General features: G+C 49.7%; 1 protein-coding gene across 9 annotated transcripts in view; it reads left to right on the top strand.

Moving 5' to 3' along the window:
* BRSK1 (BR serine/threonine kinase 1) overlaps positions 1-23,421 on the top strand; it is a 45,419-nt gene that overhangs the window by 199 nt on the left and 21,799 nt on the right. For 2 of the 9 annotated variants that reach the window (XM_077312916.1, XM_077312920.1), the window contains exons 1-6: positions 4-102; positions 205-306; positions 2,041-2,134; positions 15,060-15,154; positions 16,786-16,871; positions 22,049-22,189. In XM_077312916.1, the coding sequence (XP_077169031.1) occupies positions 256-306; positions 2,041-2,134; positions 15,060-15,154; positions 16,786-16,871; positions 22,049-22,189 (467 nt within the window). In that variant the 5' untranslated portion in view covers positions 4-102; positions 205-255. Of the gene's footprint in view, positions 1-2; positions 103-204; positions 307-2,040; positions 2,135-5,572; positions 5,607-6,339; positions 7,112-15,059; positions 15,155-16,785; positions 16,872-22,048; positions 22,190-23,421 lie in introns of those variants that run through there. The other 7 variants (XM_077312919.1, XM_077312921.1, XM_077312917.1 and 4 more) reach the window with 7 other exon arrangements.

Below are 23,421 nucleotides of genomic sequence, written 5' to 3'. Positions count from 1 at the left end.
GGGCTCTGGCCTTGCCCCCCCCCCACTGAGGGTCTCTCCCTCCCCAGGCTCCCTCGCCAGTTCTCCAGGCAACCCTATCCTTGGATCCCCCGCTGATGCCCCGTAGGGAGCTGGCAAGCGTACTTGAGGACACCCCTACCCACCCATGGGACTCATTGCTTCTCCCTAAATTGCCTCTTTGATTTTCATTTTTTTTTATTGCAGGAAGTTTTGGGATGTCACTCTTCCCCCACCTCCAGTTGGGATAGAATCAGAATGCCTTTATTGGCACACACCAGCTCCTATACGTCTTTCCCAGCTCCCAAGGTGGGAATATTCTGGAGTTTGAGGAGTAGAGGGCAAAAGGCACCTTGGCAGGGATTGAGGCCATATGGTCCGCCCTCCAGGTAGCCGTTTTGTCCAGGGAACTGCAGTCTGGCGATGAGGCGTATCGCCGGGGGGATCTGCAGGCCTCACCTGGAGGTTGGACACCTGCAGAGCCTCAGTTTTCTACCACTTCTTTCCGCTGCATGTATAGGCCAGGGCTAGGTAGACTAGCCTCCAGGGGGGACCTGAGTCTGCCAGCCCTTCTCCCCACCCGCTGCTGGTGATTTGGAAGGACCCGGCAATTCCCAGCCAGAGCTGGGTGTCATTGGTGGTGGTGGTGGTTTCAGATAAGTCATTTGAGCATTGCTTTGCCAGAAGCATCAATATTGTTCCAGCAGGTACGCAGGTGTCTGGAAGGATGTAAGGGTCCCCTCTGTAGTTTTCCCGTTTGCCTAGTCTGATCCCTGACTTGGATGGGCCAGGTTTGCCGGATCTTGGCCTGGAAGCTAAGGAAGACTGGATTTGTAGTTGGATGGGAGGTCTCCAAGGAATTCTAGGGTTGCTATACAGAGGCAAGTGATGGCGAACCCCCTCGTCATATCTGGCCTTGAAAACCTTATGGCAGGGATGGCCAGCTAGCAGTGGCTCATGATAATTGTAGTCCATGGACATCTGGAGAGTCACAGTTTGCCCACCTGTGCCTATGGGATTGCCACAAGTTGGCTGTGACTTGTTGGCCCTTTAAACACACATGCGCTTGCGCGCGCACACACACAGAGTCTCGGAGATTACCGCAATCCTCTGTTCCAGGGAGAGTTTATTGTTTATGGGAGCCAGAAAAACTGTGCATGAATTCTGTTACGTGGCTTTGCTTTATTCCCAGCTGTGCAAAGTGGATCCCCCCCCCCCAGATCTTCAAAATTATCTTAAAACACATCCAGGCACACCATGCTTATGCGCAGCACAAATGTGCAGTCAACAGAGCACCCTTCTGCAGAAAAAGTATTTCCGGGTTAGTTCACCCAAGCTGGTCTATATGGTGTTGCCAAGGTCGAATGACCATCTTCCGCTTTACAGCTCGTCTCCCCCGGACAGCGTGGGTGTGAGAAAAACAAACGGAATTTTAATTGCACATTTGGGGTTGCCTGTGTGCTTGAACCAGATGGTTGGCTCACCTGATGGCCGTGCAGGAAGTCTGGTTTGCCGCTGCATTTCAACCTTCCTGAGTTTTGCAACGCACCTGCCAAAATTGAGGCATTTCCCATTGTAGTGGAAAACGGCAATAGAATCCCTGTCTTTTCCCCCTCCTCCCTGCCCGCCCACCCCAAAAAGGCCAGCCATGCTCCTCATGGCCAACTACACATGTCCCTCCACAGCTCATTCCAATTCAGGGGTAGTCAACCTGAGGTCCTCCAGATGTTCATGGACTACAATTCCCAGCAAATGTTGGCAGGGGCTCCTGGGAACTGTAGTCCATGAACATCTGGAGGACCACAGGTTGACTACCCCTGCACTAGACCATTCTGCCCATGTTGGCTAATGCACATTCGATGGGCTTTCGAAGCAGATTATCCTGTTCCGCACAGGAAAACCCGGCAGCAAAAGCACATTGAAAGGGCATTATCCAACGTGTGCGGAAAAGCCCCCGCCGACGCCATTTACAAACCCTTGTTTTCTTCCGAATTTTTGGACCATGTCACTGAAGCCTGTTCTTACTGCATTTTATTTTTACAGTCGTGTGCCCATCGGATTCCCCCTACGCACAGATGCACGCTGCTTTCCATTTCTGACGAGGCCCGAGATTGCATGGAACGGAATAAAAAATGGGGTGAGTTCTGGGATCTCGTGGGCGGATGGAGAGCGGCGTTCCAAAGGGATGGATCCGAAGGCTCGTAAACCAGGGCGGAAAGAGTTCCCGTCATTGCTCCAAAGAGTTACTTTGCCCGAGAGGGCTTCTCGTTGGCCGAGCAGATTTGTAAAAAGATCCATTGCGTGGATGCAGGAGAGGCAAAGAAAGATTTTAAGACGGTATGTTGGTTTTAAAAGGCATCCTGCTGAACAGAGATTCAGCCTGGAATATCTAATTTTTACTAGATTCAAATGAGTAGCTGGCCTACTGTGCAGGACTGTTGTGTGGACAAAAAAGGGAGCCTTGGGTCGAAAGGCGCAATCTAAGTGAGCCAAACTGAGGCAGAGGTGGTTGTGCTCGCTTGGGCCATAGTGGCAGGGAGCAGACCTAACCGGCCTCTTTTCCTCCATCCTCTGAATCCGAGCCAAGAGGGCCTTTCTCCTTCCCCTCCTCCAGCAAATGGCTTTCTTTCTTCTCAGGGCTGGCCACTCACTCCTCGGCTTCCGTGACAAGCTGAGGAGAAAGTGGCCCCAAACCGGGAAACGTGCCGAGGCGGTGTCTTCTCATCCTTCAACGCATCGGCCTAGATTTTCTGGTTTGGATTTAATTCCGGGCAACTGGGAACGAGCAAGCCAGGAGCACAGGAGATGGGGGCCCACAATGCTTTCTGCCTCGTGGCCCTGGGAAGCTTACCTGTCCGTGTCCTCACGAGGCCCTCACCTGCATTGATCCCCACAGCAAAGAAGGCAGATGGCTGCAAAGGGGCAGGTGAAAAGCACCAAGCCGTCATCTCCTTCTCCTCGTCCTCCACCCTGGAGATCCAACCCTTGTTGCAAGATGGGCTCCCTGTTGGGGAAGGGCCACATGGCAGAAACGGGTGGGAAAGCAGTTTCAGACGGCTGGGCCATGTGGAGAGAGTTGCAGGTTGAGGAATCGCCCCTTCGAAGGTGGATCCCTGCTGGATCGAGGGTTGCCACGTTCCCCCAGGGAATGGGGAGGGTAAGGATGCCAGGTTGGGAAACTTTTGGGGATTTGGGAAGAGAGGACAGACCTCAGAGGAGTATGATGCATGACAGTCCACACCCCCTCCCCAAGCTTCTGTTTTCTCCGGGAGAACTGATCTCTGTAGCGTGGAGATGAGCTATAATTTTAGGAGATTCCCAGGCCCCACCTAGAGGCTGGCATCCCTAGCTGGATCAGAGCAGACGGAACTCTAATCCGCCACCCTAGTCGCCTTCAGAAAACTCCCAAGCTCCCCTCCCACTTCTGCCCCCTTTGTGCAGCTGTATACTGCCCCTGAACCTGGCAGTTCCATTGACCCATTGTAGCTAACAGCCATCGATAGATTTTTATCGCCCACGAATCTGCCTAATTGTTTTGTGACATTGAATTATCCACATCGGGTACTTTGTTTTATCTGTTCAGAATCCTCCTGTTTAGGGGTCACCCAAGATCTTGTTTCACAGCAGAGGGAGAAAACTTTCTCTGTGGCCACCATGAGTCTGTCAGTAAGACTATCATGCCTTCTTTAAAAAATACCCCTGCTTACAGAAATGTAGCATGTAAGGGGAGAACGCAACGTTTCTCCCTGACATGTTACCTTTCTAATATTAAGGGCGTGTTCATAACATGCACCGTACAGAGTGTGCACCTCGATAAAGTGAGAAATTCCTGGGACTTTTTAAAATAGAAGAGATGCGTGCTTGAGCATTGCAGAGACTGAGCACACCTCTCTCTGGTTTTTCTTTTAAAAAGATAATGAAAAATAATTTTTATAATTCTGTTTTTCCAATCAAGATATCCAATGCTGCTTGCAATAAAAAAAATCCTCAAACAGTACAGCAAAAGCAACATCAGAAAATGAAAACAAAGAAAAGTAAAACAGAAGCAAAGATCAGATCAAACTAGCGTTTCTTTATTTATACCCCTCTTTTCTCCCCAAGGGGGATCCAGAGAGATTTATAACCTCTTTCTCCCTTCCCCCGTTTTATATCTGCAACAACTAACCTGTGAGGTTTGCAATGTATGGCTGCGAAAGTTGGACCATAAGGAAGGCCGAGCGTCAAAGAATTGAGGCTTTTGAACTCTGGTGCTGGAGAAGACTCTTGCGAGTCCCTTGGACTGCAAGGCGAACAAACCGGTCAGTCCTAGAGGAGATCAGCCCTGACTGCTCTTTAGAAGGTCAGATCCTGAAGATGAAACTCAAATACTTTGGCCACCTCATGAGAAGGAAGGACTCCCTGGAGAAGAGCCTAATGCTGGGAGTGATCGAGGGGAAAAGAAGAAGGGGACGACAGAGAATGAGGTGGATGGATGGAGTCACTGAAGCAGTAGGTGCAAACTTAAAAGGACTCCAGGGAATGGTAGAGGACAGGAAGGCCTGGAGGATCATTGTCCATGGGGTCGCGATGGGTCGGACACGACTTCGCACATAACAACAACAACAAACCTGTGAGGTAGGCTAAGCAGAGAAGACAGGAAAAGCATGCTGGCAAGGGCTCATGGGAATTATACTCCATGGACATCTGGAGAGCCACAACCTGGCCTCCCCTGCATGGACAGTGCTGTTTCTCTCAACCAGTTGGGGGATGGGAGGTAAAAGCAGTAGAAAAATCGAGTTAGAAGTCCTGGCAAAGAAAACGGGATAAACGTAGCGTGGGAACCACATGTAGCTCTCTGACCTGTCGCCTGTAGTTCTGAGCCTTGTTCCCCAATACAGCACCTGCCCATGTTCCAGGAAAGGGCAAGGCCCTTCCCCAATGGGGCTTGTGGTTGACAGGTTGTTCACTGCCAGAACAGGTAAGCTGTGAGCTTCCCTGAGGTGCTGGCATTGTGCCAGGGAGGGAAGCATAAGCAACTTACTTGTTTGATAGCAATTGCAAAATGTGGCTCAAAATGTGGCAGAGTGCGTACCTCTGATTTAAGGGGACATCTTTGAAAGTAGATGGTTGGAGACCATCTAAACTGGGGAAGGTCTTCCACCAGTGGGCTTCTGCTCCTGAAAAGGCCTGCTCTCCCATAACCATTCATTGAATTTTGGGAGCCTGGGGCATCTGGAGAAGGGCTTTGAGGACCTTAGGAACAGATAAGGTTCATTTTGGAGAAGGTGACCCTTCAGGTAGCCATCTAGCTTTTACGGGTTAAATGAAATTCCTTAATTATGCTTGGAAACGGCCTGAAAGCTGCTTGAGATGCCTTGACAGGCCCACTGAGAAGTGCTTAAACTCTGTCCACTGTTTTCTGATTCTGAACCGGTCAACGCTCCTGAACAGTCTTCAAGGGCACAGTGCATTACAGTAATCTAGCCCATCTAGCTCTGGTAATTTTATTTAAAATATTTCTATACCTGTCTTTCTTCTATCTCAAACAGCCTTTTTAACCGTTGGGAACCCCCTGAAATATTCTTCAGGCTTCACAAAAGCCCAGAAGCATCGCAATTGTGCAGAATAAGGTTGGAAATATGTCTGCCCACCTGGGGTCCCTCCCCTTCCCACCACCCCCCAGGCCCATCATTGGCCATTCTGGGGGGGAGGGGGAGGGTCAACATGACCACAAATGGCTATATCACCTGATAAATGTTTAACAAATTTAGGAAATATATTAAAAATAATTAACTCCCGCCCATTCGGGAAACCCTTCCAGGTCCATCGAGAAAGCCCAGGGTTTCACGAAAACCCTGGTTGAGAAAGCCTGATTGAGATCCAGGTGATTGCCAAAATGGGGTCTGCACCTCTGTTTGAGTACGATGGGAACCAGTTCATAATTATGCCTAACCCGGCCCGTCTGTCATGCATTCCCAAGCACAGTGTAATTGTCAGTTCAAACAGGTATTCAGTGACAGAGACAGGAAGGCAAAAACGCAAGGGGTTGTGCAAATCTGTTCACAGGTGCATGCTCAAACTCACACACAGAATGCATCCGCTGTCCCAGAGACAGAATGAGCTCGCTTGAGTCCTGTCATTCTTTCCGGCCTCTTGCACGCACCATGACACAACCCCCCCCCCTCCTTGATCTCCCTTTCCTGTGTCAACACCATCACACAGGCATGTGCCTGCAAAATCATCCATGTGCTTCTACCGCTCCCAAAAACCACAGCCTTACTAAGGGTTGCATTAATACCTTTCCCACAAAAACCACAGAGCTGCACTCTCTCTCCCTGTCTCTCTCTCTCTCACACACACACACACACAAACATACAACCTTGTACGCCTAAAACATCCCCTACGCAAGCAGGCGTACACAGTCGCACCTACGGAACGCCACTTCCCAGAAAAACCTCCCTGATGCAAAAGCAACCGAGTTTATCCCCTCCCACCCAGCTGCTGCACCCCCTCCCTGACGACCCCTTCCCCCTCCCTTCAACTCAACCCCGCCCCCGAATCCCCACCCCTTTCCCCCTGCCTGGGGAGGAGGCGCTGCCTTTGTTCCGCCAAGGGTTAACCCAGATTGTGTCTGTCACCCAGTTGCCCGGATGCTGATGTAAGGAGAGAGCTCGAGAGATCCCTTCAGATTGCAGTGAGAAGAGGCAAAGGACCAGACCGGAGGAGGCTCTCTGCCAGCATCCTGCATCCCCAGCAGCATCGGCATCAGCATTCTCGGCTGGGGGTGGCTGGACCGGTGGGAAGATGCTGGTACCCGGACTGTAGCATCCTTCATCCCTCTCCCTCCTCCCTTCCCCTCCCTGATGCGTCCCCCTCCCCCTACACCCATCAGGATGCCGGCCCCGGTATTGTCCCTATAGGGCGATATCGGGGGGCCTTGCCTTGCCTCTCCCCACCCCACCCCGCCCCCGAGGCCCCCATCTCTTATTGTTGCTCGGAAGGCGACAGACAAAAGCCATGTCGGGGGGCAAGGAAGCCGGTGGGGTCCACCCCTACCTGCCACAACAGACCCAGCAGCATGCTCAGTACGTGGGGCCCTACCGGCTGGAGAAAACCCTGGGCAAAGGGCAGACGGGTGAGTACCTGAGATCTTGATGGGGCTGGGTGGGAGGGGTGGGAGGGGCGGCCCCCCCCCTCACGCCACGGGGATGGGCACCACGGACGGGACAAGAGCTCGGTGGCAGCAGAGAAAAATCCCCCTTCCCCTTGGCCTCCTCCGGCAGATCGGGATAAAGGAGGGGAGGGGTAATTTGACAGAATGATCGAGGTGAAGTTGGGCCAGGCTGATGAATAAAAGATGTGCTTGGAAGTGTCCGTGTCCCATGGCTAGGGGACGGTGGGAGAAGGAGTTCAGGGGAAGAGGGGAGGAGGTTTGCCCCTCTGGAAGACGGGATTGGCGGGGAGGAAGCAGGGTGCCTGCTTCCCGGAGTTTCTTTGGGAAGTCCAAAGCAGGGAGGCAAAGAGCAGGTTGGAGGAGGATGTCAGAAGAAGGGACAAGAGAGACGGTGGCTGTTGGGGCAGCCAGGTGTCTCGGGAGAGTCAATTGGGGGGATGGGGGTGGGTGGGTGGGTGGGTCAGAAGGGCATACACGGTTCAAGTGGTCGGTGCTGTCCTTAGGAGAGGGCACTGCGTTTTGGGCCGTGCTGGAGTTGGTGTGGAGAGCGTGTTCAGCAAAGAGTTTCTTTTGCATGGTAGCTGGCAGAATTGCAGGGGTTTTTTTTGGAGGGGGGGTAGGGGGGCAATTTGGAAAGGGTGTGTTTTGAAAGCGATTTTTAGCAGCCGATGCCGATTTCGGGGCTGGTGTCCCACTTCCCTGGCTCCACTGTGTGTGGTAGCAGAGCGGTGTGTGTGTGTACACACACACACACGAATACTTATTCCTAGATGGACCCGGGGAGGGTGGAGGAGACATCCGTGGGTCACTCGCTGTTCCCAAACAGGGCAGTGCCTGCACCGAGGTGCCCGCCTCTCCCCAGCGACGGGCCAGAAGCAGAGAGCCCTGGAGATGAAGCAGTAGCTTAAAAAAAAAAAAATTGCTGCAGTGACCAAGGTTGGTTGGGGAGGAAGGGGGGAAAAAAGGAGAAATAACTTGACACCCAGATTCCTCAGCCCACCTTGCCTCGCAGAAAGACAAATAAAACCCCTCTCCCGTTTCCTTGGCCTGTCTCTACCTCGCCGAGACTCTGTATTTATGAGGGGCGGCCCGGAGAGGGACGCTGTCAGCGGCCCTGTGCGTGTTGTGGAGAGGCCTATACAATTCTCTCGGCTCCCCTCCCCCCCCCCCCACCTTCCCCGGTCCTCTCCTGCTGCAGTACTCTGGATGAATGAAAGAGTTTTTTGCTCTCTGCAGGGATGCCGATTCGATTGTGTGGTTTAGATCCGGGGGCTGTCGGTCAGTCGGTCTCAGTGCCCAAGGCCCGGCAATAGGGAAATTCGCCTCCTTGTGCTTCCTCTCCGCCGCCGTTGGATGGAAGAGAGGTGGGGGGGGGGAAGACCCGTCTATCTCTGCAATGATGCAGGAAAACCCAAACCACCAGGCCTCTCTCTCTCTCTCTCTCTCTCTCTCTCTCTCTTTCTCCCTAGCCGAATCCCTCAATTTGCGTGTGTGCAAGAGAGAGAGAGAGATTCAGTGTGTTGTAATGACTATTGTGGTTTTAAAAGGGACCGATGACTGCAGTGGCGGAGGAAATTGTGTGACAAGGGGATGCCAAGCCCGTGTGTGTGTGTGTCAAGGCAGGAGAAGGGGGTGTCTTGCCCATGTTGTGAAGGTTTTAAAATGTAAAGGCAAAAAAAAGCACAAGAGTCCCCGAGATTCTGAGCAGGTGGGTCAGGAGACGGAAGAGGCAGGCAGGCGGGGAGAAGGCAGGGTCGGATTTTGCTGAATAATCATTTCTTCGGTGTGGCAGCCGAGGCAGTCCTGTGAAAAGAGGTTTCAGGGATCTCCGGCTAAATTGGGGGGGGGGGGTAGATGGGAAGAAGGGTGAGGGGGAGGCAGGGAGGGGAAGGACCAGGTTGCTTCCTGTTTTCTGAAAAAGGAACAGGCACTTAGAAACCCCAGAACAAATGGCTGCTTCCAAGCAAGGAAGGAGAGTTTCGCCTGGAAGTGTTTCTGACAATACCGTTTCCTCTCTTCATTATTGATGAGACCCCCTTTGGTGGAGTCAAACGGCCTGGGAGGAGACGAGTGAGGTGACATGCCCAAGGTCACCAAGGGACATCAGTGGCAGAGGTGGGGATATAATTTTTTTTAAGCGTACACCTCTCGACTCCTGCTGGACGTGCGGGTTTCGCAGCCCTGAAGATGCTGAGTTGGGATTCTCCTGGGGCGGGAAGGGAAGGAAGTGGTGCAGGTTTGCAGACCGAGGAAGCGCGCAAATGTTTATAAAGCGGTCTGCAAATTAAAAACGAAAACGTCGACTGCGGGGGGGGGGGAGGTGGATCGAGTCCGTCACGACGTTCGCTGATTAAGTGGGCAAAACACACTAAAATTTAGCACTGATACTGGAAGGTTAGATTCTGTGATGGGAATAATTTTAAGTTGATTTTTTAGGGCAGTTTTGTCTGGAAGACAGTGTAGCCTGGGGCACAGTATATTGGCTGTGGTTTTGGGGAGAATAGCAACAATAATAGTAATTATTACTATTATATAACACAATGAGTGTTCAAAGGGTTATTTTGTAACCCTTACAACAGTCTTGCAAGGTAGGATAGCGTTGTTATTCCGGCAGATGGGCGTTCTAAGGGTAAGGGACTGGCTTGGCTCTGTTGCCTTGTGAATTTGTGGCAGAGGAGAGATTTGAACCAGGGGTTTCCCAGGTCACGTTCTCTTAGCCTCTGTGTGCATGCCTCAGCCTGAGATCTTTGTGTGTGACTCGGACTAAATGGGCCAGTTTGAGAGGTACTCCTTAAAGGCCTAGCAAATTATCCCAAATATTTGAAAGAGGGAGGGGAGAAATAGGAAGGTATCCTGCTCTCTTTTTCTCTGTGTTTACATGTCCCTATTTTAGAAAGACTATAATGGTACAGAAGTTGTGAAGACTTAGCACACTTAAAGAGCTGTAGAGGAGATTAACATGGTTACTTTGAATTTTTTGGGTGACCAAATTATTTAATGTCAGGATATAGAAGAGGAGCTGGATGGGGCCTGCAGAATATAGGCTAATAGCACAGAAGGGTTGACAGTCATTCACGATGCCGTCTTAAACAGAGTTATACCCTTGTAAGCTTATTAACTTCTGTGGATTTAGAAGCGCGTAATTCTCCTCGGGGTTGCACTGAGAGTAGGGGTTGGTCTCTGGGGGGGTGGGGGGGGCCCTCCGTCCAGGGTGGCCCTTCAGAGATGCTACCCGAGGTGATCTCTAATCCGGAAGTCAAAGGGAAAAAAATGTCAGAATCATTTGTTGGCCTCAGATTGTTTTCAGGAAGTTTACGGAAGTCCTGAACCTTCATCCCTCACTCCTTTCTCAAAGTGACCAGGAGGTTCAATGTCCAGAAGCCGGTTTTAGTATGCATATATGCTTGACCCAGGAAACGGGGGTACTGGGGTTACCAGAGATCTCCAGGTTACCTGGAGAAAACCACCACTTTGGAAGGTGAGCTGCATAGCATTATACCACATTGAGTCACTCCCCTCCTGGCTCCACCCCAAAAAAAAATGTCCAGGTATTTTCCAACCCAGAGCTGGCTTCCCAAGTTCCCCCGGAGAAAATGGCTGTTTTGGACCGAGAATTCTACCCCCGTGAAAGAGCTTCTACCCCCACACTCTGCCCTCCTCAATCTCCAACCCCGAATCTCTAGGACTTAATTCTTCCGGCAGTGATCCAAAGAGGGAAAGGGGAGAATATTTTGTCCGTCAGCGCCATGTACTGGTGCTCGGTTATAAAAGTTTGCAACTAGTTTGAGACTTTCACAGTTCTGGATGCAGAACTTTAGGGTGTGGAAAGTTCTTAGTGTTCGGCTTACGAGACAAACAGATGGGTTTAAACTTCAAGTACAACGATATAGGCTAGATATCAGGAAAAAAATTTCACAGTCAGAGTAGTTCAGCAGTGGAATAGGCTGCCTAAGGAGGTGGTGAGCTCCCCCTCACTGGCAGTCTTCAAGCAAAGGTTGGATACACACTTTTCTTGGATGCTTTAGGATGCTTTGGGCTGATCCTGCGTTGAGCAGGGGGTTGGACTAGATGGCCTGTATGGCCCCTTCCAACTCTATGATTCTATGATTCACTTAAAAAAAAATCACACCTGGAATAAACGTGTGGGGCTACTGAGACGGTCCGAGAAAATTTGTTTTGCAGGCTGGGTCCACTGGCCTTCCCTGATTCACTTTGCTGCTCTTATCGAAAACACGATACCCTGTAGGAGCCTGGAGGACAAGCCCCAAATTCCCAACCAACAATCTCTCTAAACCAGGCTTTCATGAAACCCTGGGGTTTTTGTTTTGTTTTGTTTGTTTGCTTGTTTGTTTGACAGCCCAGGGGTTTCTAGCCAGCCCTGCAAGGGTTTCCCGACTGGGTGGGAATTAATTAATTTTTAATACATTTTCGAAAAATTATTAAACATTTATCGGGTGATATAACCGTACATGGTCATGTCAACTTGCCCGCCTCCTCCCCAAATGGCCAGTGAAGGGAAGGGGAGTGTCCACAGCTCTGCTTCCCACCCATATTCTGCAGGATCGCACCATTCTGGGGTCTCTCAAAGCCAGAGGATTGTTTCAGGGGCTTCTCAATGGTAGAAAAAAGTTGAGAGAGGCTGTTCTAATCTAAACTAACCCACCTGCCCGTCCATTTCTATGCTAGTTATTAATGACCAGAAGAGGATTGGTGTGGGTGGGGGGAGGGGGTGACAACACACATCTACTGTTCCAGCTAGATGGTACCATTTGTAACATCCTCCTCCAAATAAAACAGTCTTCCCTTGATGCTTTCTAGGAATACCTGTGCCCAGGTGGGGATCCCCTGGAAGGATAGCTTCTCTCCAGACTTCAGAGATCAGTTCCCCTGGAGAGAATGGCTGCTTTGTAAGGTGGACACCATAGCGTTGTACTCCACTGAGGTCCCTCCCCAAATCCCACCCACTCCCAACGCCACCCCACAAATTCTCCAGGTATTTCCCAGCCCAGAGCTGGCAACCGTACATCCCACCTTTGGCAAAGAAGAGAGCCGTCGTATTCTCTAGTATTTGATTCCACTCCTGAACATTACAGGCACGCTAGAAGAGATGGTGAAGACCAAGGGAGTTGCTCCTTTACAGGAAAGGGAATGTGTCCATGCAGGAGAAGGCATCGTCCCCAAACTGCATCTTCAAACACAGCTTGGCGTAGTGGTTAGAGTGTCCAGCTAGGAGCAGACAGACCTGGGTTCAAATCCCCTCTCAGCCATGAAACTCAGGATAGGTGGAAAGGGCTTTCAAGGCAGGTGAGAAACATACCAATATAGGTTAGATGCCATTATTGTAACCTATTTCGCAGGTTATTGTGAGGGTAAAATGGAGGGAAGGAAGAAGCCACGTACGGTGGGCCAAACTCCTTCAAGGAAAGGAGGGATCAAAGCGTAATCACAGATTTTGTTTTGCAGTTGAGCTTCAGGACTGGAAATGCCTTGAAGGAAATCGTTTCAGGGTAAAATGCAGATGGGAGGGAAATGTTCATTGACCACCTGGCTAGCCCTTTAAATTTTTTTCTCACCCTTTAAATCATTTCTAACCCTTTAAATTGCTTTTCGCCCTTTAAATTGTCTCTCACCCTTTCCGCAGTATTGTGTAGTGGTTGAACTAGGATCTAGAAGACCCAGGTTCAAATCCCCCCTCTCCCATGGACATTCACGGGGTGACCTTGAGCCAGTCACACTTAGGGATGCCAGTCTCCAGGTGGGACCTGGGGATCCCTGGGTTTTACAGCTCATCATCAGGTACCAGAGATCAGTTCCCCTGGAGAAGATGGCTGCTTTGGAAGGTGGACTCCATAGCATTACACTCGTCACCCCAAATCCCTCCCATTCTTTGCTCTACCCCCCAAAGTCTCCAGGTCTTTCCCGACCCAGAGCTGGCAACCCCAGTCACTCCCTTTCAACCTAGCCAACTCCACAGGTTTGTCATTGAGACTGTCAAATGAAGGAGGAAGGGAAGATGATGTTACACACTGTTTTTAGTCCCCCCGGGAGAAGAAAAGTGGAGCATTCCATAAATATCTAAATAAATATACAGGAAATCTGGATATCTTACGCTCACATGGGTAGCTCATCCCTTTGCCATGGCTAAACTTCGCTAGGTCTTCTAATGTTTGCGGGATTCTTCTCATCTGTAGTTTTCCATCTTTGAATAATCCTCACCGCATCTTGCCCAGTGTGTTTTCTTCTAGGCCCAGGCCCTCCAGAAACTTTCAGGGGGAGGGGGAGTCAAAAGGGGCGGCTGTTTTGCTGACTCCCAGGGACTGTAAATACAGGGAGGGGGTAGGCCTGAGTACGTGAAGAGGGCGGGGGCCCGCGGTCAACTAAGTGGGCCATAAATTGTGCAAGCCCACTAACCAGAATTGCTTTCTTCAGCCGTTCTGTGTTTTATTTGCCTAACAGTCTTTTGACTCAGAGCATCAGATGGGTCTGGTGGCAGATCTAGCTGGCGTGCACCCCCCCCCTCTTCCCTTCTTCACCACAGCTAATGTATAGGTGTATGTGTGTGTGTGTGTATATGATGATGATGTTATCTATTCAGTTGTGTGTGTGTATATATATATGGTCATGTTCACCTGCCCCCTGCAATGGCCAATGAGGGGGCTGGAGGGGGTGGGAAGGGAAGGGTCCCCAAGTGGGCGTGTCCACCGCTCTTCTTCCCAACCATATTCTGAATGATTCTGCCACTTCTGGGGTTTCTCGAAGCCTGGAGAATGTTTCAGGGAGTTCTCAACATAAAAGTTGAGAAAGGCTGATGCAGAGGTAGCACTTTGGTTCTATTTGCTCCTCAATGTATAAGAAATTACAGGTAGGTCCGAGCCAATATTATTATGGCAGGTTCTGGTTTCAGATACGAGGTTATATCGGGAGTTGTACGTCTGCGGATTACTGTGGGGTGGGTGTCGTGACTGTCGAAAGTGCTCCCCCTTTAGAAGTCTCCGATAGTGATTCATTCCTTGCAAAGACCGGAAGCAGGCCGGAGATTTTAATTGATTGGGTAACCCATTTATAACTTGCGGAAAGATAAGCTATAGGAATGGTATCCGATCTCTCTTTTTTATGGAGTAAGGCGCTGTCAGTCATTCTAATGAATGCTTTTTTCAAAAAGGAAAACAAAAATCCCCCCCCCCCCAAAAATAGTTCTTTTCCATTGTGGCTAAACTCTTTGAGAATGGAATTTGGATCTCTAGGTTTGAGTCATAAGCTCTGTGCCTCAGACTACCAACTATGGTTCCACTGAGGAACTGCTCTGACTGTCAGGAACTTCTTCCGGAGGTTGAGATGGAATTTCTTTTGCATTAATTTCATCCCATTGGTTCTGGTCTGTCCCTCCGGGGCAAGAGAGAACAACTCTGCTGCACCCTCCATATGGCACCCTTTTAAATACTTGAAGATGGTTATCAATTCCCTTCTCAGGGTGAAACTTAACTGTAGATTTTTAAATGTATCATATAGGTACAGGTGGAAGGCGTGCTATTAAGATCAGATTGGATTTAAGCAGATTGCAAATGGGTGGGCAGAAGGGATTGTGTCGGTGTTCGGCTCTTGTGGCCCTTTCTTGCACGCCCAGGGAGATGCCGATCGCCACTTTGAGATCTGGAAGCGAATTTCATTCAGGCCAGACTGGCCAGGGATCCTGTTTTTGGGGGGCATCACCTGGGCATGGAACTGGGGGTCACTGTGGGTAGGCAGGTAGTTGTGAATTTCCTGCATTCTTCAGGGGGTTGGACCCTGGAGGTTCCTTCTAACTCTGATTCTGTGAGAGAATTTTCACTTGCATTATCAAAACCCCCATTCATGCCATCCTGGTTTCTTGCACCACTTAGTTCTTTAACTCTTTGTTGTGTTTCTGAAGGTCTGGTGAAGCTGGGAGTGCATTGCATCACAGGGCAGAAAGTGGCGATTAAGATTGTGAACCGGGAAAAGCTTTCTGAGTCAGTTCTAATGAAGGTAAGCGAGTACCCGTGAAGGGGGTCGGTGCTGGGAGGGGGAGGCTTATGGTATAATTCGTGATCCAGAGATGAGGAGGGGGGTTTCCGATCTACTGATCTCTGAATCCAAGCTTCCACCAAAAGGCCAACCAGTTTGACTTGACAAAGGAAACAGTTCGAACCCCTTAGCAGAGACATTCAGCTCTATCCTTGGAAAAGGAAGAAATAATTTACTAGTAGATTCCAGAGGGATATGCAGAAGTGTATCACATCTAGCTAGGGTTGCCGTCTTCCAGGTGGGGGCTGGCGTTCTCCCAGGAATGCAACCCGTCTGTAGATTACAGAGATTAGTTTCCCCGGAGGAAATGGCGGCTTTGGAGAATGGACTGTTTGAAGTGCATCCCTGTTGAACTCCAGCCTTCCTCCAAGCTCCATCCTCCCTAGACTCTGCTTCCAAGTCTCCAGGAATTTGGAGTTGGCAACCCTGTTGCCCCCACAGGTGCACATTTCTCATTCTAAAAGGTTGTGCCACTGCCCAGGTAGACAAATATCACCTCCACTGAATGTTCACCATATTATTTGGGGCTGCCAAATCCGGAAGTTACTCAAGTGGATTTTCAGACAGGCAGGTTATGTATGTAACATGCTGCACAAATATATTGCAGATAGTTATTTTCAACTGGGTAGTTGGGCAGTTCTGGAGTGGAAGGGCAAGTTTTAAGACCAGTTGGGCCTTTGAGGCCAACTAGATTTCCAGGGTCCCGCCTTTTGTGAGTCAAAGTCTCCTTTCGTCAGATATATCTGATGAAGGGAGATTTGGATGTTGAACGCTTATATCCTGGACATCTTGTTGGTCTCTCAGATGCAACTGGACTTGAATCATTAAGATAATGAAGATCTCGTTCCCTTCAGACATAACCATGGAACAGTTTCTGTTTGCGGTTCTCCAGCATGCTTAAAAGCATGGCAAAGAGCTTCTTCCTATCCCTGGACATATTTAGCTACCCATGGCGGCCAAACTGTGGTTTTCCAGATGTCCATGGACTACAAATTGTGGCTTTCCAGATGTCCGTGGACTACAAACTGTGGCTCTCCAGATGTCCATGAACTACAAACTCTGGGTCTCCAGATGCTCATGGACTACAAACTGTGCCTCTTCTGATGTCCATGGACTATCAACTATGGTTTTCCAGATGTTCATGGACTACCAACTATGGTTTTCCAGATGTCCATTGGCTGCCAGCTGTGGTTTTCCAGATGCCCATGGACTACAAACTCTGAGTCTCCAGATGTCCATGGACTACAAACTCTGAGTCTCCAAATTCCCATGGACTACAAACTGTGGTTCTTCAGATGTCCATGGACTACAAACTGTGGTTCTTCCGATCTCCATGGACTACAAACTCTGGGTCTCCAGATGTCCATGGACTATCAACTATGGTTCTCCAGGTGTCCATGGACTACCAATTATGGTGTTCCAGATGTCCATGAACTACAAACCATGGCTGTCCAGATATCCACGGACTACGATTACCATGAGCCCCTGCCAGCATGGTGCTGGCAAGGGGCTCATGGTAATTGTAGTCCGTGGACATCTGGAGAGCCACCGTTTGGCCTCTCTTGACCTCTATTCTCTTATTCCCATTTTAGGTGGAACGGGAGATTGCCATTCTGAAGCTCATTGAACATCCCCACGTCCTCAAACTCCACGACGTCTACGAGAACAAAAAATATTTGTAGGTATTTATTTACAGATATTCTCCCTCGGTCCCCTCACACACTTGTGTGTGTGCCCGTGCATGTGAGGGGAATAATATTCCCTGTGAGACAGGCGCTCCAGAGCTTGGACTCAAGGAACAATCTCTATGTGAGGAATTCCTCTACGTCCTCAGGGGAATCTCAAGTCTGAGGCAAATTTTGTTGTCTTCTCGGTTGCTTTTGCTTAAGAGTCCACACAGGCCCTGAGTACTTCCTGAAGGAAGGGTAGGAGACAGCAATTCACTTTGCATAGCCAATAAATATAACATGTAGCTAGTCAAGCTTGAGGTGGAGCTACAGGGAGCAAACTGAGGGAGACCAAATTGCCCGACATTAAGGGCTGCAGAATGGCAGGGACAAAGATTTAGCACACAGAGCCAGTGTGGTGTCGTGGTTGAAAGTGGTGGCTTCTAATTCTGGAGAATTGGGCTTGATTCCCCGCTCCTCCACCTGCAGCCAGCTGGGTGCCCTTGGGCTAGTCACAGTCCTGTTAGAAGCTGTTCTCCCAGAGTAGTCCTGTTACGGGTCTTTGAGCCCCACCTCCCTCACTGGGTGTCTTTTGCATGGAGAGGGTGATTGTAAGCTGCTTTGAGACTCCTTCGGGTAGTGAAAAGCAGGGTATAAAAAGCAGGGTATAAAGAGTGCACGGCTAGGCTCTTCTTCCCCAGCAGGATCTCATTTAAAACTGATCTCTTACTAGAGTTGTGAGGTGGGAGGTATTAGCTCGCATAAGCATTTGGCTCGGCGTTGGGCAGTTTCTTTTTGTCACGGTTAAAAGCAGCAGCCTCTAATCTGGGTTTGATTCCCCACTCCTCCTCCGCATGCAGCCAGCTGGGCAACCTTGGGCCAGTCACAGTTCTCTCAGGGCTCTCTCAGTCCCACCTCCCTCCCAGGGTGTCTGTTGTGGGGAGAGGAAAGGGAAGGCGAATGGAAGCTACTTTGAGACTCCTTCGGGCAGAGAAAAGCGGCATCTAAGAACCAACTCTTCTTCTTCTTCAGTAATATCAGGGCTCTCTCAGCCTCACCTGCCTCACAGGGTGTCTGTTTAGGGGAGAGGAAGGGAAGGCGATTGGAAGCTGCCTTGAGATGCCTTCAGGTAGTAAAAAGCGGGTCCAAAAAAAACCAGCTCTTCTTTTCTCTAGTCTGCCTTTCCCAAGCCACACCTGTCCCGTCCCCCTTCCCCATCCAAACCACTAATGTTCCAGCTCCCGCACAGGTACGCAAATCATTTTAACCAGCCTTTCTCCTGTCCCTGTAAGCATCGATGTTCCATGGGGCGAAAGAGTGGCAGGAAATTTGGAGACTGCCTGATGGGAAAGTGTCACTTCTGTATGCCACTCAGCTATTAAAGGCAGAGCAGTCAGATGGACTCCCTGACCTTTTCCTGCTTTCTGAGCTCTTTGGGGCAGAGGGACAACTCTGTAGTGAGTTCCCTCTGCGTCCACGTTGCACGAGCAGCCGAGCCGGCAGTCTGTGTCGATGCGTCTTCCGTGCATGTGAGCTGCCCAGCATACCAGGCGGTGCCAGACGATGGGCATTGGTCACACATAGACCTCCTTTGTCATCCTCCGGCCACTGGCACAATGGGAGTGGGGAGGGACACGGGGGCTGGAGGAAGAACCTGCCCGGAGGAAACAGTCAGAAGTGAAAGACACAAACAATAGAGGTAGGAGGACGACGGAGAGCCTCGCGGCTTCCTCCAGACTAATGGATTTAGCGGCCAGTTTCTTCCACTTAGACCCTGGCCCTTCCTCCAAGGAGGTCAGAGCAGCTGGTTTCTATTTCTATTCTATTTGGTCCTTTCGTTTATGCTCAGCCTTTCTCCCCAGCACGGACCCAGTGCGGCTTACTTCGTTCTTCGCCATTTTCCCCTCACAACAACCCTGTGAGGGAGGGTTAGGCGGAGAGGCTGGGACTGGCCCAGCGTCACCCTGCAAATTTCCCTGTCAGAGGAGGGCAACCAGGACGATTCAGGTGGTGGAGAAGCTTCCCTGGGAGGAAAGGCCGAAGAATCAGACTACTGGGACCACCTTTTCTGCTACATCTCTCAAAGAACATTACATTCCAGTGAACAAAATCTGTTTAGGATCAAGGAAGAAAATTGCCCTCAACCAGGTCCGGGGCCTTTTCAGTTCTGGCTTTGGCCTAGTGGAACGCTCTGCTTCAAATAGTTCCGCAGGTTGAGGCCTAGAAATGACGTTATACTCTATTGACCTCCTTGTCTAAATGAGCCAGCTAAATGAATATTTTAAAAATGTAGCATTCCTTCCCCTTTTTTCTCATTTGGGGAAAGGAGGCAGTCAGAAACTACTTTATTTTATAATTAATTAATTATTATTTTAAAAGATGGACAGCCAAGGCTTGATTCCCCACTCCTTTACATGTAGCCAGGTTGGTGACCTTGGGCTAGTCACAGTTCTGTTAGAGCTGTTCCCTCAGAGCAGTCCTGTCAGAGCTCTCTCAGCCCCACCTACCTCACAGGGTGTCTGTTGTGGGGAGAGGAAAGGAAGGAGATTGGAAGCCACATTGAGACTCCTTCGGGTAGAGAAAAGCGGCATATAAGAACCAACTCATATTTAATGTTTATTTAAGTAGTTTAATCCTTCTGTAGGATGCCCTGAAGCTCTGGGGACAGGCATGTATAAATAGAAGAATAAATAAAGGATGAGTGTAAGTGAAATCACTCATTTGACTCATGTAAATAATATTTATACAAGGCCTAAGAGCAATAAAATTACTTAACAAACAATAAAAATTGGTAAGATTAAAATATCACAGATGAATGCCAGATGATTACACGTGAATATTAAAAAACAGATATCAAAATTAATAATATATTATTGACCCTGGAAGATATGGGTTATTATATGACAAGGGAAATAAACAACAGAAACAGGAGATCAAATTGTTTGGTCCAATAATCACAACCAATTAATATGTACCTGTGCTTTGCTATCCTTCAGAACACTCTTGTGGGTGAGGTGAATAAATACACGTAATTATTAACAAACTGATAACTTACTAGAAGAAGTAGCGTTGGTTTTTATACCCTGCTTTTACCCGCCCAATGGAGTCTCAAAGTGGCTTACAGTCACCTTTCCTTTCCCCACAACAGACACCCTGTGAGGGAAGTGAGGCTGAGAAACCTCTGAGAGGGCAGCTCTGTGAGAACAGAACTATCAGGACTGTGACTAGCCCAAGGTCTCCCAGCTGGCAGCATGAGAAGGAGTGGGGAATCAAATCCGGCTCGCCAGATTAGAAGCCGCTGCTCTTAACCACAACACCAAGCTGGCTATAACCTTTTATATTACCAAACAACTTCTGAGCATACCGGGCTGTCTCTGCCCCCCCCCCCCCCGTGCTTGAACCGTTGCCGGCCTTTGTGTATCTGGAGTGAGGAGCAGGGCTTCACATCCGGTTGGGCAAGACGCTGACCTCGCCAAGCTGCCTGCTGTGAGACCAGCTGGCTGCGGAGAAAGGGGAGTCAGACCACCAGCGGCCCACCCTGGGCCGGCTTGCTCTTTCCTTGGGCGGCTGCCACGGCGGCGATGGTTTTCCTCTCTGTTCTCGCAGCGTGCTTCCTCTTCTTCTCCCGACAGCTGCCCAGGGCTGGGAGGAGAGCGTGGAAGCTGCAGAGGGGGGTGGTTGGAGAGGCCAGGTCCTTTCTTCCCATCCCTGCAATGCAAGAAGGTTTGCAGCTTACCTGTCCCGCACCAAGCTGGCTCTCTCTAGACACAACACTGTCCTTCTACAGGAAGCATTTCCTGCTTAGAACAGCCCAGCGTTCCAGTAGTCAGCTGTGGCAATTGTTCACATGGGTATTTTGCTCTATATCTATATTTGCTCTATATCTCACTGGCAGTCTTCAAGCAAAGGTTGGATACACACTTTTCTTGGATGCTTAGGGCTGATCCTGCGTTGAGCAGGGGGTTGGACTAGATGGCCTGTATGGCCCCTTCCAACTCTATGATTCTATGATTCTATGGCCTGTATGGCCCCTTCCAACTCTATGATTCTGTGATTCTGATCCTGCGTTGAGCAGGGGGTTGGACTAGATGGCCTGTATGGCCCCTTCCAACTCTATGATTCTGTGATTCTGATCCTGCGATGAGCAGGGGGTTGGACTAGATGGCCTGTATGGCCCCTTCCAACTCTATGATTCTGTCATTCTGATCCTGCGTTGAGCAGGGGGTTGGACTACATGGCCTGCGTGGCCCCTTCCAACTCTATGATTCTGTGATCTACAGACTATGTGCCTGTGGTGATGCAGGGGCCGCTTGAGCACTCCCGTTTTCTTGTGCATCAATATATGTAGATATAAATAAATGAAAGAATTTATATCCTCCCTTTTCTTAACTTCTTTCTCTCCTCCCTGCAATAACAATCCTACGAGGCAGGTGAGGATGAGGGAGAGGGATTGGCCCAAGGCCATCCAGTGAGTTTTGTGGCAGACTTGGGAATTCACCCCAGCATTTCCTAAAACCTAGTTTGACACTCAACTCTGGCATTCTCAGCCAGAGTTTTGTGAAACCCGGGGGTTTCTTGATAGCCCTGGAAAAGTTTCCCAAATGGGTGGGGGTTAATTCATCTTTTAATATATTTTTAAAATGTGTTAAACGTTTATCATGTGATATGACCATCTATGGTCATGTCGACCCGCCCCCCCTCCCATGGCCAGTGATGGGCCTGGAGGGGGTGGGAAGGGGAGGGGCCCCGGTGGGCGTGTCCACAGCTTTTCTTCCTAACCATATTTTGCACAATTGTGCCACTTCTGGGGTTTCTCGAAGCCTGAAGAACGTTTCAGGGGTTTCCCAAGGGTAAAAAAAAAGTCAAGAGAGGCTGCTGTAATGGGCCCACGCATTTTGTCGTATTTGAAGCGGCCCTGTATCTTCCGTCCACGTGTTTTGGGTTCTCGGATGACCATTGGTGGTGTCTACGCGGTGGGTTAGTTTAACATCTGTTTGTTCAGCCAGAGCCTGCCGAAGGCAATTTAAAGCCACCGGATGGTTTTCGGGTTTCCTTTCCTGTGCGCTTCCTGCTGAGCACAAATTCAGCGTAAAGTTGTTTCTATCGTGGTACCTGCCTGATTCTCATTACTTTTTCCTTCCTTTCTCCTCTTCTTGGTGCCACCGCCTCCGGACTCCTTCTGGGACAGATACCTGGTTTTAGAACACGTCTCGGGAGGGGAACTTTTTGACTACCTGGTGAAGAAGGGACGCCTGACGCCCAAGGAAGCCAGGAAGTTTTTTAGGCAAATCGTCTCCGCCTTGGATTTCTGCCACAGCTATTCTATATGGTGAGCTCCCCCCCCCCGGACGATCCTGAGGTCTTGAGAGCCTGTGTTTTTTTTTCCTATGGATCACTTAAACATCACTCACACGCACCAAAGCTGCCTTTCTCCTATATCTTTAACGATATTTGATCTGCCCAGGTAAAGCTTGCTCTGATATGGTGAAATATTCTCGTCTGCTAATGTCTACAGACCCCGATAAAGGCACAGGACCTATCAGCCAAAAATAGGCTGGCAACAGTAATTAGTTTTCAGTTAATTAAGAAAAATCATGGTTTCAGGAAACTAAGGCCGGGGTGGCCAAACTGCGGCTCTCCAGATGCCCATGGACTACACTTCCCATGAGCCCCTGCCAGCGATGGGAATCATAGCCCAAGAGCCATAATTTGGCTATCCTTGGCCCGAGAAAGTTGCCAGTGCTGTGTGCCTTGTATGCATTTGCACAAACTGTCAGAGAGAGAAAAAGGTGTGTGTGTGTGTTTTTCATGGTCAGATTTCTAACCCTCATTGCTCTGTGAATTTCCCCATAGCGTCTCCCTCTCTCTCTTCCTTCCTGCCACCCCCTTTCCTTGAAGTCGAATTCATTCCCCCGGAGCTGCTCTAAAAATGCTGCTCTAGGCAGACCGTGGTTTGATTCAGCAAAGCATTTTTGGTGTCCCTAAGTAAGAGTGCAAACTCAGGATCACCAAACATGGATTAATAATGCGCGAGCTGTTAAGGGGTCCCCAGGGTGCGTTGCTGCTCGGTAAGCTGTCTGAGGAACACAGGGGAGTCTTAAAAACGTAGCACATAGAAGACTGAAGTAGGGTCCCCTCTGTTCTGAGCCATCTAAAGCACCAACAGGTGAAATCTATGTAGAGTGGGCTACCTGACTGCAGAAGCCTTCATGTGCACTCACATTTCCACAGAGTTTAGACTGGAGTGACTCTATGTGGGATTGCCCTGTTCGTCAATTTAGGCAGAGGTGGAGGCAGCTTGCTTGTTACTGGCAATGCTGCAGTTTGTGTTAACTGTAAACTGAGGTTTTCTGAGGTTACGTGTTAACTGCAGCTTTCTGAGGCTCTGTGTTAACTGTAAACTGAGGTTTTCTGAGGCTGTGTGTTAACTGCAAACTGAGGTTTTCTGATGCTGTGTGTTAACTGTAAACTGAGGTTTTCTGAGGCTGTGTTAACTGCAAACTGAGATTTTCTGAGGTTATGTGTTAACAGCAAACTGAGGTTTTCTGAGGCTGTGTGTTA

This window comes from Paroedura picta, chromosome 16 (genome assembly GCF_049243985.1).
Source record: "Paroedura picta isolate Pp20150507F chromosome 16, Ppicta_v3.0, whole genome shotgun sequence".
Lineage (NCBI taxonomy): Eukaryota > Metazoa > Chordata > Lepidosauria > Squamata > Gekkonidae > Paroedura > Paroedura picta.
Note: the sequence above shows the minus strand (reverse complement) of the source record. Positions and strands in the feature narration are given on the sequence as shown.